The 12,998-nt window shown below is 61.6% G+C and overlaps 4 protein-coding genes across 4 annotated transcripts; all 4 read right to left on the reverse strand.

Annotated features, from left to right (window-relative positions):
- Window positions 1-430: 430 nt before the first annotated feature.
- LINJ_14_0600 (conserved hypothetical protein) lies at window positions 431-4,582 on the reverse strand (the record flags this gene model as incomplete). Its single annotated transcript, XM_001464205.1, has 1 exon — window positions 431-4,582. The coding sequence occupies one exon, from the start codon at window positions 4,580-4,582 to the stop codon at window positions 431-433; it is 4,152 nt and encodes a 1,383-aa protein (XP_001464242.1).
- Window positions 4,583-6,098: 1,516 nt separating this feature from the next.
- LINJ_14_0610 (conserved hypothetical protein) lies at window positions 6,099-7,568 on the reverse strand (the record flags this gene model as incomplete). Its single annotated transcript, XM_001464206.1, has 1 exon — window positions 6,099-7,568. One exon carries the CDS (start codon window positions 7,566-7,568, stop codon window positions 6,099-6,101), a length of 1,470 nt encoding a protein of 489 aa, XP_001464243.1.
- Window positions 7,569-8,268: 700 nt separating this feature from the next.
- Window positions 8,269-9,660, reverse strand: LINJ_14_0620 (conserved hypothetical protein; the record flags this gene model as incomplete). Its single annotated transcript, XM_001464207.1, has 1 exon — window positions 8,269-9,660. The coding sequence occupies one exon, from the start codon at window positions 9,658-9,660 to the stop codon at window positions 8,269-8,271; it is 1,392 nt and encodes a 463-aa protein (XP_001464244.1).
- A 737-nt stretch (window positions 9,661-10,397) lies between these two features.
- Window positions 10,398-12,173, reverse strand: LINJ_14_0630 (conserved hypothetical protein; the record flags this gene model as incomplete). Its single annotated transcript, XM_001464208.1, has 1 exon — window positions 10,398-12,173. The coding sequence occupies one exon, from the start codon at window positions 12,171-12,173 to the stop codon at window positions 10,398-10,400; it is 1,776 nt and encodes a 591-aa protein (XP_001464245.1).
- Between the last annotated feature and the right edge of the window lie 825 nt (window positions 12,174-12,998).

A 12,998-nucleotide genomic window follows, 5' to 3' on the forward strand; every position in this document is an offset into this window, starting at 1 on the left:
CACCTACAAGCGAGGGGTTCTGTGTGGGCTTGAACAGGATGCGCTGTAACCCCTCCGATGGGGCGGAAGAGAGCAACGATGGAGAGGGCAGGGGGTGCAGGAACGATGCTTCTGTGTGTGTGTGTGTGTACCGGAGGGAGGGAGGACATGGCGTGCAGTGCGTTGGTCGCACTCGCTGGTGAGCAGTGACCGGGGCCATCGACGTTGCGATCGTCGACATCAAGGCAGTCCACGCCGTTGATCGGACTTACGCACACGCACATCCAAAAAGGAAAAGCGTATGCGCTCCGCGTAACGTGTCTGCTCCATCACCTTCGTCTTTGGCGTGCTTCTCCTCTTCAATGACCCGCGTTGGTCGGACAGTCGCAAGCCGGTGCATCAATCGAGGGGTGCGTGGGGGAGAGGGAAAGAAAGGAGGCACTGTCGTACTTCAATACTGCTGCACATCATCCGACCACGTTACTACGGGTGCGCGAAGGCGACGTGGCGGGGCGGAAGTTGTGCTGGCCACATGAGTCGCGACATGCGTAAGCACAGGTGGAGCCGCCGAGACGCGTAGGCCAGCGTGCGTCGCCAACCTCTCCTTCGCTGTAGAGGGGGAAGGAGGCGCGGTGCCAAGAGGAGCACCTCTGCTCTCGCTGTCCGCACGTTTGCGCTTCACTGCGGCAGCCGTGCAAATCGCCTCTGCTACGGCAGCCGACGTGCTCTCCTTTGCAGATGGTCCTCGGCGCGCTGCAGTGTCGCAGTGGGTGCCTTCGTGCCTCAGGAGTGACGCTTTCCTCCTCGCAGAGTCGTGATCGACGAGTGCGGCACCGTCCTCAGCCACTAAGCGCCAGCATATTGCAGCAGTGCGTGGGGGTGATACAAGTTGGTGCGGTGGCACGATACGGGCAAAGCCGGCATCGATCCTGCGGTGATTGAGAGGAAGCTCGTTCAGGCATCGGCGCGTTGATGTACGCGCCGATGCCGAAGGTGACGTCTCGCATAGCGAGATAGACAGGACAGGAACCGCCGAACGGGCAGCAGCAGCGGACGCGTAAGTCGAGACAGGCACCCTCGCCGCAGGTTTATCGGGACACGTTTGCCGAGGCGCACGACGTGGCCGCATCGTGAGCGATGGTGAGCGGAGCGGCGCTAGCAGTGGCGCCTGCGGCTCCTGCTGATTCCTCTGGCGAGATGGAGGGCTGTGGGAGTCGTCGGCTTTGACGCGCGGGCTTCTTTGTGAAGCGCGGTCTGGCGCCCCCCTGTCGACCTCTTCCACGTCTCCGCAGAGCAAAAACATTCGATGTGTCCGCGCCTCGTCTGCAGCCGGTGGAGGGGGAGAAGGGACGACCTTGAGGGATGCCGCACTGCCGCGCGGACCCCTCTGATGCCATTGGGAAGCATATCCAAGACGTCTGTTGCGGTGTCGACAGTCGTGCTGTTGCCGTGATTGTAGTCCCTCTTGCTGGGGCAACGCTCTCCAGGCTCCTGCGGCGGCCTTCTCGTGGAGGAGGCTACGTAGCACGCACTCGGGCACTAGCACTGTGCTCCATCGGGCCTGCCACTCCTCCTGTTCCAGATCCCACACTTGGCTCAAGTGCAGGCGCCCACGCGCCTCTCGGCTCTGCAGTAGGAGCAGAGCGCCGATGTGTGTGCAACGAGCATGGACGTACTGACGCATGCGGTGCTCAGCTCTACAGAGGGCGCTTCGAGTAGACTCTTCGTCCTCCTGAAGACGCGCTGCTTTCGAGGAGGCTAGCGCAGCTAGAGCACGCCACGTCAACAAGGATACATCCACGTGAGCGGCGGCGGGTGATGGCGGCTGCTCATCCTCGTGCAGCTGCACTTCATCTACGGGAAGCGCGCCAGAACCACCGAACCGTCGCTGTGCCTCCGTCCTCACGTTATGTGACCGCGCGTGGCTAGCGAGGTGCTGCCGAGCAGCCACCTCGCCATTGCCACACGTGCGCCACGCGAGTCCTCCAGTGAGTCCAACGAGCGAAAGCATCTCGGACAGGGCGTTACGGGTCAGTAGTTCGCGAAGATGGGATTCGAGCTCGACGAGGGGCACCGCCAGTGCAGGATCCAGAGCAAAGTGCTCTGAATCCTCCTTCACTTGTGGCGCTGGCGCCTGTGCCACGAGCGGCTGGCCGATCGTGCCGTCATTTGCCTCCGCGAACTCTTCGATGCTGTAGTCCAGCCACGAGCTGTGGAGAGAGGCGCTGACGAGCGGATCTGTGGACGGCAGAGGGTCACCACCGCCCCTGCGTGGCTTCCCCTGCTGCGGTTGCACGAGCGATATTCCAGAGCCGCCCTCACGCGGCCCACTTTCCTCCTTCGCAGTGTCGCAGCTCCAGCTCAGCAGAACGCATTCGTCGTCGTCCTCCGCGGCAGCGCCATCATCGCCACAGATATGTAAAAGTCGGCACGTGCTGCGGCTGGTGCTGTCACCAGCACCACGGGAGGTTGTCGTGGTGTGCACACGAGGGTCGTGTGCCTTAGAGAAAGTCAGATGAGTCGTTGACTGCGCTTGAAGTCTAGTGCGAGCCTGGGCGGCAACGGCGGCGATGCGAGCACGAGCGAATGAGTTGACGACGGTCGACACTGCCCTCTTTACAGCGGCGCCACACTCCCTCCCCCTGCTATTCCCATCCTGCAGGGCGCCGGCATTTGCAGTGTCGCCGCCCATGACCTGGTCGTCGCCGGCAGACAAACACGAGGCTACGTGGCGTAGATGGAGGGCCGTACCCCAGTCCCGCACATGCAGCACGTTTCGTCGACTGGAGTAGTACAGCGTCCCTTTCCACGTCACTGGTGGGCAGGGGGCGGCGGCACCGACGCCCTCGTCAACATCGACGAGGGCCAGCGACAGCCAAATCGCCAAGAGGAGGCAGCGACCAAGCGAGCCCAGTGCAGGACCCTCGTGCGCTTGACCACTGCAGCCAGCGTCGTCAGTGTAGCATCGCACGGCTGCGTCCACCACACCCCTCCATGGGCCGCTATCGTGTAGAGCCGCTGCCTCCGCCGCCCCGATTTCGCCGCATGACTTGGCGGGGCAGCGAGAATGGTACCGTTGGGCGAGCCTCCACACACGATAAAGGCGACCGAAGACTGCTTCAAAGTCGACCGCGTACCAGGATAGGAGAGCGGCGACAACGGGTGAATGTGCCGCGCGCGCCGTCGGCGGTGCTGAGCTCAGTGCCGGCTGCCTTGTCACGAAACTGTGCGATAGAGGCGGCACGCTCACCCCACGTACAGGCAAGCCATTGCGTTCCCACTTGGGTGGAGGCGAACCGAGGTGCAGCCGACACGTCACCACCCCGTGCGCCTCAGGCTCGAGAATGAGAGCGTGCGCGGTGGCGGAGCGACCGAGCGACTTGCGCAAGCCGCCGGCTGGGCCGATGGCGGCATTCATCAGGCGCTCAAGCACACACACGAGCGCTGCCTCTGCCTTGGACAGCTCCGGCAGCGCGGCAGCGATGGAGGCTGTAGAGGGCGGAGCAGCAGCTGGTGTCGATGCTGTGGTTCGGTAGCGCATCCAACAAGACGGCCGCAGCCGTGCAAAACCACCCTTCTGTTGTGCCGGACAAGCGGTACTATCAGGGCCGGAACACAGGCCGGCAGAGCAGCACCGGCTCAAGTCGACATCAGCGCGGAATAGAAGGTGCGTCTCTGCAGCTGACGCACTTCCTGTCTTCCACCGCAGCACCGACGGCAACAACTCCAGCGCGGCCTCCAGGACGCGAAAAGTCAGCCACTGCGAGACGAGGTGCAGCCAGTGCCCGAGAGAGTAAATCGAGTTGCACGCACTTAGCTCTGCCAGCCAGTCGCGTGTGGATACGATGGCATGGATCTCAGTCGACAGCTCTACCGAGGGCCGGCACTCTAACGACGATGCGCTTCGGAGCCCAAGAAACGTGAACCACTGAAAGAGTAGACGCTGCGGCACACTTGTCTCGTCAGAGAGCAGAACCGGGAGTGGGTCGGAGGTGGATTGCCGTGTTGCACATGCACGCACATCGCCGAGCACCGCGAGAAGGGCGCACAGACGTGTGGACTTGGCAGTCACAGAGCCGGCCGGCTGCCCACCAAACAAAACCGTCGTCACTCTCTCCGTGCAGTGCTGCAGGCGACCCCAAACGATGAAGTCATTGCCGTGATCGCCCTCGGCAAAACAGGGCGCCGACGCGAGCCTCGAACCTGCTCGGCGACTTTCTGGTGGTGTGACCATTGCCGTCCAGTGCGCCCACAACGCGTCATACGGCACGGAGCGGGAGGCGCCGCGCTCCACGTAACACCACTGCATAGGCGTGTCAGCGCCGACCTCGTTACCGGGACCCGCAAATGCAGGGCGGGAAACCGTAAGCCCTATTGCCAGGGCCGGCACCCGTGACAGTGGCAGAAAGACCGTCAGAAGCCACTTCAGGGCGCACGCCGCGCTGGCCACCGAGGATGCCGCGGCCAGTGAAAGCCAGTTGCTGCCTCCATGGCCTTCATCCGCTCCCCCGTCTTCAGTGACACCGGTGCCGGTGTGTGCGCCGACGGCGACAGCGAGAGCTCCTGCTACAGACGGCGATGAGCAAAGACCGCTGCCGATCATGTCTGGATCGCCTGCGTCGTCATGGAGTACCACATCGAAAAGAATGCAGTGTAGCCGTATACACCGCGCAAATACTGGTGCGTTGGCGAGCAGCGGCTGAGCAGCTGATGGATGCCGCAATGCAGTGCCGTCTCTTGATGCTGAGCCGCAGAGAAGCGCGCGCAGCTCGGCGAGGTCAATCTGGAGCAGGGAGCCGCAACAGCACGCAGGAGCTTCTTGTCTGCTGCACCGACTGCACAATGCCTCTTGGCCGTCGTCCACGCTACCACCACTCACATGTGTCGCGTCTGCAGTGGCCACCACTGATGTGGGGTCGTGTCGTGGCAGCGCCGGGGCCAGATCCAGCACGTTCCAAGCGGTGACTGACGCGTCCTTTATCGGATAGGAGAGGTTGACTTGGTCGTGTGCGAAGCGGCGAGAACACGAGGAGCAAGAGGCAAGACATTCACGTAGCGGTGGCGGGAGTGGTCCTCCTCGCGGTGGTGCCCATTCATCGCCGCTCCGCTCACATACGTGGCAGGTGGCGGCGTGGTAGGTAGCCATGTGAGCTACGTACGACGTCTACGCTTGTAAAACGAAAAATGCAAGCAAGTCATACAGGACCATACAAGCGCCCTTCAGCGGGAGAAAAAGATGCTCAAATCGTTGTATGTTCGGAGGCACGCGTGCGTGTCCGTGTCTTGGTGCATGTATGGTGCCGCCGCCAGCGGTGGTCTAATGAGTCTACACGTGTTTGGTGCGTGTGGTGAGCAACGTCTTCGGCTTCGCGGAATGCGTACGCGGCTATCACGCAGGCATTTTCGCGTGTCTGCGTGATGCACATGCGGGCGTGAGAAATGGGAACACTGAATTCGCGCATCGTGGAGAGGCAGCCAGAGGAGGGACCGGTTAGAGAGAGAGAGGAAGATTGGCTGCGCTCGTATTGGTCGACACGCGCACGTCCCAGAACAGGCATCTGCCTTTCTGTCCACCCTGCACAAGCGCCGTCTCGTGCTCTTTGCGTTGCCATCCCTAGCTGTGTGTGTCCACTATCGGGATCGGCAGAGCGCAAGAAAAAAAAAGGAACAAGGCGCGGAACCGCATCCGACGCGGGTGCTTCACACCCGAGGGGTCCACCCGTGCGCGGCTGTCGACGAGGCCAGTCATCCGTTCCCCGACCCATCCCCCCTCCTTCATGTCCACAACTGGTGCTTTCCCTTTTGCTTCGTTGCCTGCATTTTTTTTTGGTGAATTGGTTATGCTGTTCGTTAGTCGACGTTGTGTGTGTGTCGCGCGCGCGTGTGTTCGTGTGTAAGGTTGGAGAGAGTACCGAAAGAAAGAGCACTGCTCGTGCTACCGCCGATGATCACTCTCTCCGTCGGTTTCTCTCTCCGCAGGCAGCAGCCAGCCTGAAAAAGGGGAGGGGGAGGGGCGCGACCGTGCAGTGTGGCCACAGGTGCGTTGGCGATGCAGGAGAGCCGTTTTGGGTTGCACACACATGCACGGAGCCAATGCCGCTCTTGCTTCCCTCATACCTTCAGTGGGGAGTGCGCGTCCAGCGCATTCGGTTGTTGGCGTTACGCGTGTCAAACACGTCCTTCCACCTACTCCCTGTCGATAAAGCCTCTGCAACACCGGGGTGCACACCGCAGCACTCCTTCGAGAGGCGGTCGTACAGGAGAACATTCACGGTGGCTGCCAGGTTCATGCTGCCGGTCGTTGGAATGAAGACAACATCATCGACGTCGTGCTGCACGTGATGGGCAGAAAGGGTGCCGTCTTCCGCACCAAGCACGTAGAAGACCATTGGGAGATGCGCGACAGTGGAGGTAGCGTCCTTCTCGACACGCGGCAGTGGCCCCTGTTGAGTGGGATGACTGAAGGGGTGCTCGTAAAATGGCAGAGGAATGGCGCCTTCCACCAGTTCCACGGCCACCACACACACGGAGGAGGGTGACGGTGACCGCGGCTCCTTTTGTTGGTACCCGTACTCGTCTCTCAGCACGTCGAACAATACGTCAAGAGCCGGCACGCACAGCTGAGGAATATCGCGTCCTGCGTGCGTGGGGTCGGTGCGCAGTGCGTGGGTGCACTCGGAGTGCGCCATGGCTTTCTGCAGCCGCGTTCCCGAGTAGATGAAGCTGCCGACGCGGTGTCGTACCGACCCTTCTGCGCTCTCTGCAACGGCCTCGACGGTGGTGTGCATGGAGGCGCTGACACTCATGCACGAATCCGTGACTTCCTCTGTGGAGGCCGCAACTGTCGCGGCAGCGACGGCGGGCCCATGCAACCCGTAGCAGCGCATCGCTCGCAGAATGCCGCCCGCGTTCGCCGGTGTCTTTGGATTCTCGACAACAATGAAGAGAAGTGGCGAGGGTGAAGCGTTTGCGTTGCCGTGCTGCCGTGCCCCTTGCTGACACTGACGCAGCAAACGGCGAATGGCTTCGCAAGCCGTAGTCTTGTCGATATCGTCGTGTTCGTGGCTTTGGGACTCCCGAGTGCCGGCGACAACAGAGTCTTCCTCCGTCGCTCTCCCTCTAGCTAAGCCCTCGCCCGCGTCGTCTCGCGGCCGCTTGCTCGGCTGAGGATGCGACAAGGTATCTTTTTCATGCAACACCTTTTCGTAGCGCATGGTGCCCGAGGCGCACACTACTACCCCGGTTGCCAGGCGCGTTGTCCCTCCCGACGATATCCCTTCCAGGTGCTCCGTCATCATCACCCCGTAGCGCGGTTTGCCCGTCGCTGCATCTAGAGGCGGCTGCAGCACCACGCCACAACGCCGGCAACGCCAGCGCGTGAGCGGATCCAGCTCCTGCATCTTGCGCTCCTTGTGAGGCTTGCCGTGTAGGGCCGGGGTAGAGGAGGTGGGCGATGCGCATACTGCCTTGGTGACGGCATCACATGGAGGCGAGGTGGTGCCGTGAGGTGGAGTGCAGCTCGACGCGGGTGCCGCTGCAGTCAGTGGCGCCCCACTAGCTACGTTGCCCCCGGCCACCCACGGCATCATGTCGAAGAAAGACATCGACCACACCGTCTTGGTGCCCCATCCTTTCTTCTTTCTGGCCATACCGACGTGCAGTACGGAGGGCGGCTGCAGCTCGTACTACCTGCGTGTGACAACTACATCCACGACGTCAAGCTCAAAGACGCTCACGGGTGCAGCCTGCCATTCCACGCAAAAAAAAATGTGCAGGGAGAGGGCGAAAGGAAGACATGCGCAACGCGTGTAGAAGTCAGGGTCGACGACACCCACATAACTTCACCATACTGCCGCTCCAGTGTAAGCCGGGCGGACTGCTCCGTCACGAGGGTACTGCGAACGCGCCCATGAGCCACAGGCGCCGGCTGTCTTCCACACGCAATACAGGGCTTACAGCGGGTGCCGTCGGGTACGAGCAGCGCGAGTGCGCACACTGTCCTTCTTGTTCACCTTTGCGCTTTTCTTACTTGTGAAGACGGTACACCACTTTTCAGGAGGGAAGGCGAACGTCGATTTCCGTGCGCGCCTTCGTAGATGTTCAGTTGCCCACAACTCCTCGCCACTTAATCAGCCCTCGCTCCTTTTGTGCATGGGCGAACCTTCGCCCATGCACAGAGACAGAGAAAGAGCGACACGCACGCAGCGGAACACAGTCGACTCATACAGCTCAATCACGCCCGTTGACCTCCCTCTCTCGCCTAATGCGAGGGAGAGAGAGACTCATTAGCTACAGATTGCGGCCCGCCACGTACGGCTTCGGGATGGGCATATTGTGCATGGATCCCCGGCCCAGATGCTTCTGCGTTCCCGCACTAACAGGTCGTGTGAGGGGCGACTTCCTCTTATCGGACCCACCCTTTGACGTGGCACGGTGCCGATGCCGCGGCCGCTGACGGCGCGTGAGCGACGCAGCAGCGCTTTCAGCATCGCCGTCGGCACCGCTGCCGCCGCTTACTGCGTCGTCATCCTCGACGTCGCCGCCATCTTCGTCTTCCTCCTCATCATCGCTGTCTTCCTCGCCGTCGACGAAGGCGTCAAGCAGCACCTTCTCGTTTTTAGTGACGAGCCGCCTCTGATGAGACTTGGCAATGTCGAGGAGCAGGTCCGGGGCGAACAGGTAGCGGTCGAGCACCAACGTGCGCAGCGCCTCGTCCTGCTCCCGCTCCACCGTCTCCTCAATCGGGGTGTACGTAACCTGTGCCACCCCGTCACCGTTGGCTGCATCACCTCCAGCAACTCCCCCCTCGTGTGGCTGTTGCTGCTGCTGAAAGCCACTTGGCAACTCTTCCGGCTTTGTGTGGGTAAAGTACACGCGACTGCGGAAGTCGTCTGGGTCGAAGCTGAGTTGGTGGATGAGGTAGTCGGCGAGCTGCCGCGAGGTGAGTAGCAGCTTCGGGCTGCCGTACACAAGACCAGTGCGGCGGCCGAAAGGAATGTGCAGGCGGCGCACAAACGGCGAGGACATGTGATTCAGCGCGCTGCTCGTGCCCTCACCGGTGTGCCCCTCTTCGCCTTCTCGGCCCGCAGCGGACTCTGACAAGCGGGGGGCCTCGGGTGTGGCGATGCCTGCGTGCTCGGCGACTTGGTGAATCATCTCCACAATGTCTTCATGCAGCCAGTTGCGGGGCATGTTGTGCATAGATACCCACACGTGCGACACCGGTGGCGCCGGCGGCGAGGACGCGGCTGTGTCGCTCGCGTCGGATGCGCGACTCTCTTCATGCGGCGAGCTCTTTGGCGCGCGGGTCGATGTGGCAGCTCTGTGCTCCTGCGGGCTGCTCGCCAACGTTGCCTCATGATTCGGCCCGTGCACATCAGGCATGTCTGACCAAATGAGATCCATAGCGTCGTCGCTCGTCGCGTCAGCACCCACACTGATGCCCGCGGTAGTGCTGCTGTGGCTGTCCGCCGCGTCGCTGGTGCCTTTCTTCTTTTGTGTCGTGCAGTACAAGCGCTGCGTGCTGTACACCGCAGGCGTTGCTCGGTTTGTGCGCGAGGCGGTGATGACAACTGCCGCTCCTGACGTGCTCGTGGTGCAGCTACTGGATGTGCGCAGAGCCGCCGCTGCGCTGGACAAACGCGGCCGCCATGCGTGGTGAGAGAGCTGCAGCCCACGCATACCTCCGCCACTGCTTTCGTACTCCTCCCGACACCACCGCTGCCAACAAGGGAGGCAGAGGTGCTGCAATCTGTATCTGCAGCAAGTGCGAGGCTGCTTGGGACACCATGCGCGGAAGGGAAAGAGAGAGAGGTGAAGAGGACGGCAGAGTTAATCACGTGCGCGTTTCAGGCACAGAGAGCGCCCGAGGCACCAGGTAGGGGGGGGGGGGGCTGTAGTGGTGGTGGTGGTGGAAGAGTAGATCGACTGAAAGCCATGAGGTGACCAAATTGCCAGCCATTGCACAACCGCTCACCCTCCCAGGCCCTCTTGCCCCCCCTTCTCTCCGCCACCCACCAACTCGCAACGGCAGAGTTTCCACCTGTAGAATCATGATCCACGGAGGGCAGAAAGGGGTGGGTAGGGGAAAGGGCACCTGTTTTGGGTTTCGTTTCTGACGGCTTGGCGAGATATAAAGTACATGGGCGAAGGGAAATATGAGGGGAAACTGAAGTAATGAGGAAGCCAGCGAGACGCGCTGAACGAGAAACCACAACAAAGAATGAGCAGACAGCTTTACGCGCACACACGCACACCAGTGGCACGAGCATATTCGAGGAAGTGCGACAACACAACAGCATTGACAGCGACACTGAAGCAGTAGCAGCAGCGCTTTTTTACACGCTGGAGTGGCCCCTGAAGCACAAGACGGACAGTCTTACCCTCTCCCGCCAACCTCCTCCTTGCTTTCGCGTCACTCACTCGCCTCGCCTCACACGACGCACCGAGTCTGTGGCGCGACGCAGCTGCAATTCCATTTGTCGGTCAAACAGCAGCGTCTGGCGAATGTGTGGGGCGAGCGAGAGAAACGTGTTCTCGGGCGTGAGGCGCTTGTCCTCGTTCACGTCACGGAAGCCGTCCTCCGCCGGTCGCGGTGATGTTGCCCCCGCATCTCTGCATGCGGCGAGTGCAGCTGCGCGCGCGCTGAGTGGAGGTATGCTTGGCCGTGTGGCACCCACAATGTCGCCGGGATCACGCGACGGCGAGCCGCCAGCCGCGGCAGTCGTCGCCGCCGCCAGTCGCCGTGGACGCGTCTCAACGAACTCGAACGGTACTGGCACCGTGAGGTCGCGCCGGAAGGTTGCCGGGTCGTAGTAGTGAAGTCTCTTCGCTTCCTCGGCCTCTCGCACCGCGTCCCGCTCGTCCTGTGCGCGCCGAAGGCGCTCCACAAAGGCGTCGGCGCCGGTGATGGGCTGCGAAGGTGGCTGCAGCGACGGAATGTACTCACACATGTGCGGCGTGACTCGGGAAGACGACGAGGACATGCTGATCGTGTTTGTGTGCGAGACTGCGCGACTGCCGGAGCTGCCACGAGTTTTCGATGAAGCTGAGGGGCGCCGCGGATACTCATCTGCGTTGTGGTGACGCCGATGAAGAGGGCGATCTTCCTCATTGACAACCACACTGCCTCCCACCTCCACTCCCAAGCGGTTAATGCGCGGCTCGAAGGTGCAGTCCAGCTGCTCCCGCTCGAGGGCTTCGTACACGGCCTGCACGCGCTTCGCCTCTTTGCGCTCGTACCAGAGGGTGAGCCGGCGGACAACCGCCTGCATACGAGCATCCGGTGAGGCGGTGCCGGCGCCGAACGTGCGGGACAGGCTGTTACTTCCTCCCTTCATCCGAGTGGCGCCCTTGAGCCAGCTTGTGCTGTTGCCCCCGGGGTTCCCGATGTACGGTGGTGGGACCTGGGAGAATCGCGGGGACGAGGTCGACGAGGTAGAGGGGCGCCCACGGACGCCGGAACCGGCAAGGATGCGCTTGACCAGGGTGCTCAAGTCGTCCTCCTCTTCTCCTTTCTCTCCATCCACGGTGTCCAGGTGCGTTGCCGTCGCTCTGCTCGTGGACGCCAAGGCGTGGTGGGCAGCCGTACCGGCTGCCACAAAATTGCCCACAGAGCTACTGCTGCCGCCGGGGCTCATGGAGTGCATGTAGGCCCTCATTCTGGTGTCGTGGCTGTTGCTGCTGGTGTGCTCCCTTTGCTGTGGTGATGGCAGCCGCTGGGTGATTTGGCCAGCGCTAGCGAGGTGGCCACGCGACTGCAGAATGGAGTCGACCAGCCCATCGAGTTGCTCGTCACCACCGCTCGCCGCCATGGTGACGGGTTGCAAGTAAAACAAAAACAGACGCCAGCTCTCGGCGAGTAATGCGGGGATCGATGATGATGGAGAGGGTGGGGTGGAGAGGGAGAGCGGCGATATGGATACAAAAAGATAAAGAATACGGCGTCCACTGTTTGCTGTGTCTGACGTGAGCTGCAAGAGCAGGAGAACGTAAGAAAGCAACGGCGCTGCCCCCCGCGTGCGGGTTGTCTTTCCCTTTTGGTTGACCTGGTCGATGCAGGACGGCGATGATGGGAGTTGCGGACTGTCTCCAGGCTCCGTTGCACGCCCAAAATCACGAGGGACGGCGGCGAGGACACAAGAAGGGCTGCTTGCTTGCTTGATGAGGCAGTGCGAGCGCCCCCCATCCCACATCCCGAAACAAAAACGTTTTCCATTAAAGAGAAGGAAGGGGAGAGGGAAAAGCGAGGAGAGAGGGGAAACGACAGTAGGATGGGTGACTTCAGGTACGACGAGAGGAGGCGACCCGCTCTTGTGAGAGGGCACCGTGAAGGATCCTCAACGCAACATTAAAGACACCCAGAGAGACGCAGGCTCGAGGCGAGCGAGGCTTTTCAAGAGTGGAACAGCCTCCCCACCGGCCCGCCGCCGCTTTTCGTTTATTGTTCTCAGGGCTCTCAGCAGTGAGCAGGGAGACCACAAACACGCAGCGGCGAAAAGGGGACTCACACAAGGGGGCGCCCCCCTGTTGTGCCAGAACCCGAGCAGCTGCGTGTGCGCGGGCGTGGGAATCGTCGGTTTCCATCCCGAGAACACAACATGGAAAAGGGGTGGCGGCCCAAGGCCTTTTTGTTGCTGGGCGTCGCGCCGATATCGGCGGAGAAGCTGTACAGACCTGTACACAGTGCACAGTGAGCGTCATGAGAAACACGGTCGAACCACGACCACCATTGACAACGGCCCCGTCCGCGAATAGAAGAGAGAAGACTAAAGGATAGGCTCCCGCACAGAACACAGTAAATATGCACAAGAAAGGAAGCGACGGTGCACACCAAGGAGAGAGAGCAGCGCGAGAGAAAGATGTCATCCGTGCAGTGGGATCAGCAACAGCAGCAGCCACACTCGGTGGGAGGAAGGAAGGAGAGGCGGGGGATCACCAAGAAACGATTTTGAATCGCCCTCTTCACCTCGCGGGTGGGTGGATGGGAGAGAAGGCTCAAAGGGAACGCCGAAAGACTG

This window comes from Leishmania infantum, chromosome 14 (genome assembly GCF_000002875.2).
Source record: "Leishmania infantum JPCM5 genome chromosome 14".
Taxonomy (NCBI): domain Eukaryota; phylum Euglenozoa; class Kinetoplastea; order Trypanosomatida; family Trypanosomatidae; genus Leishmania; species Leishmania infantum.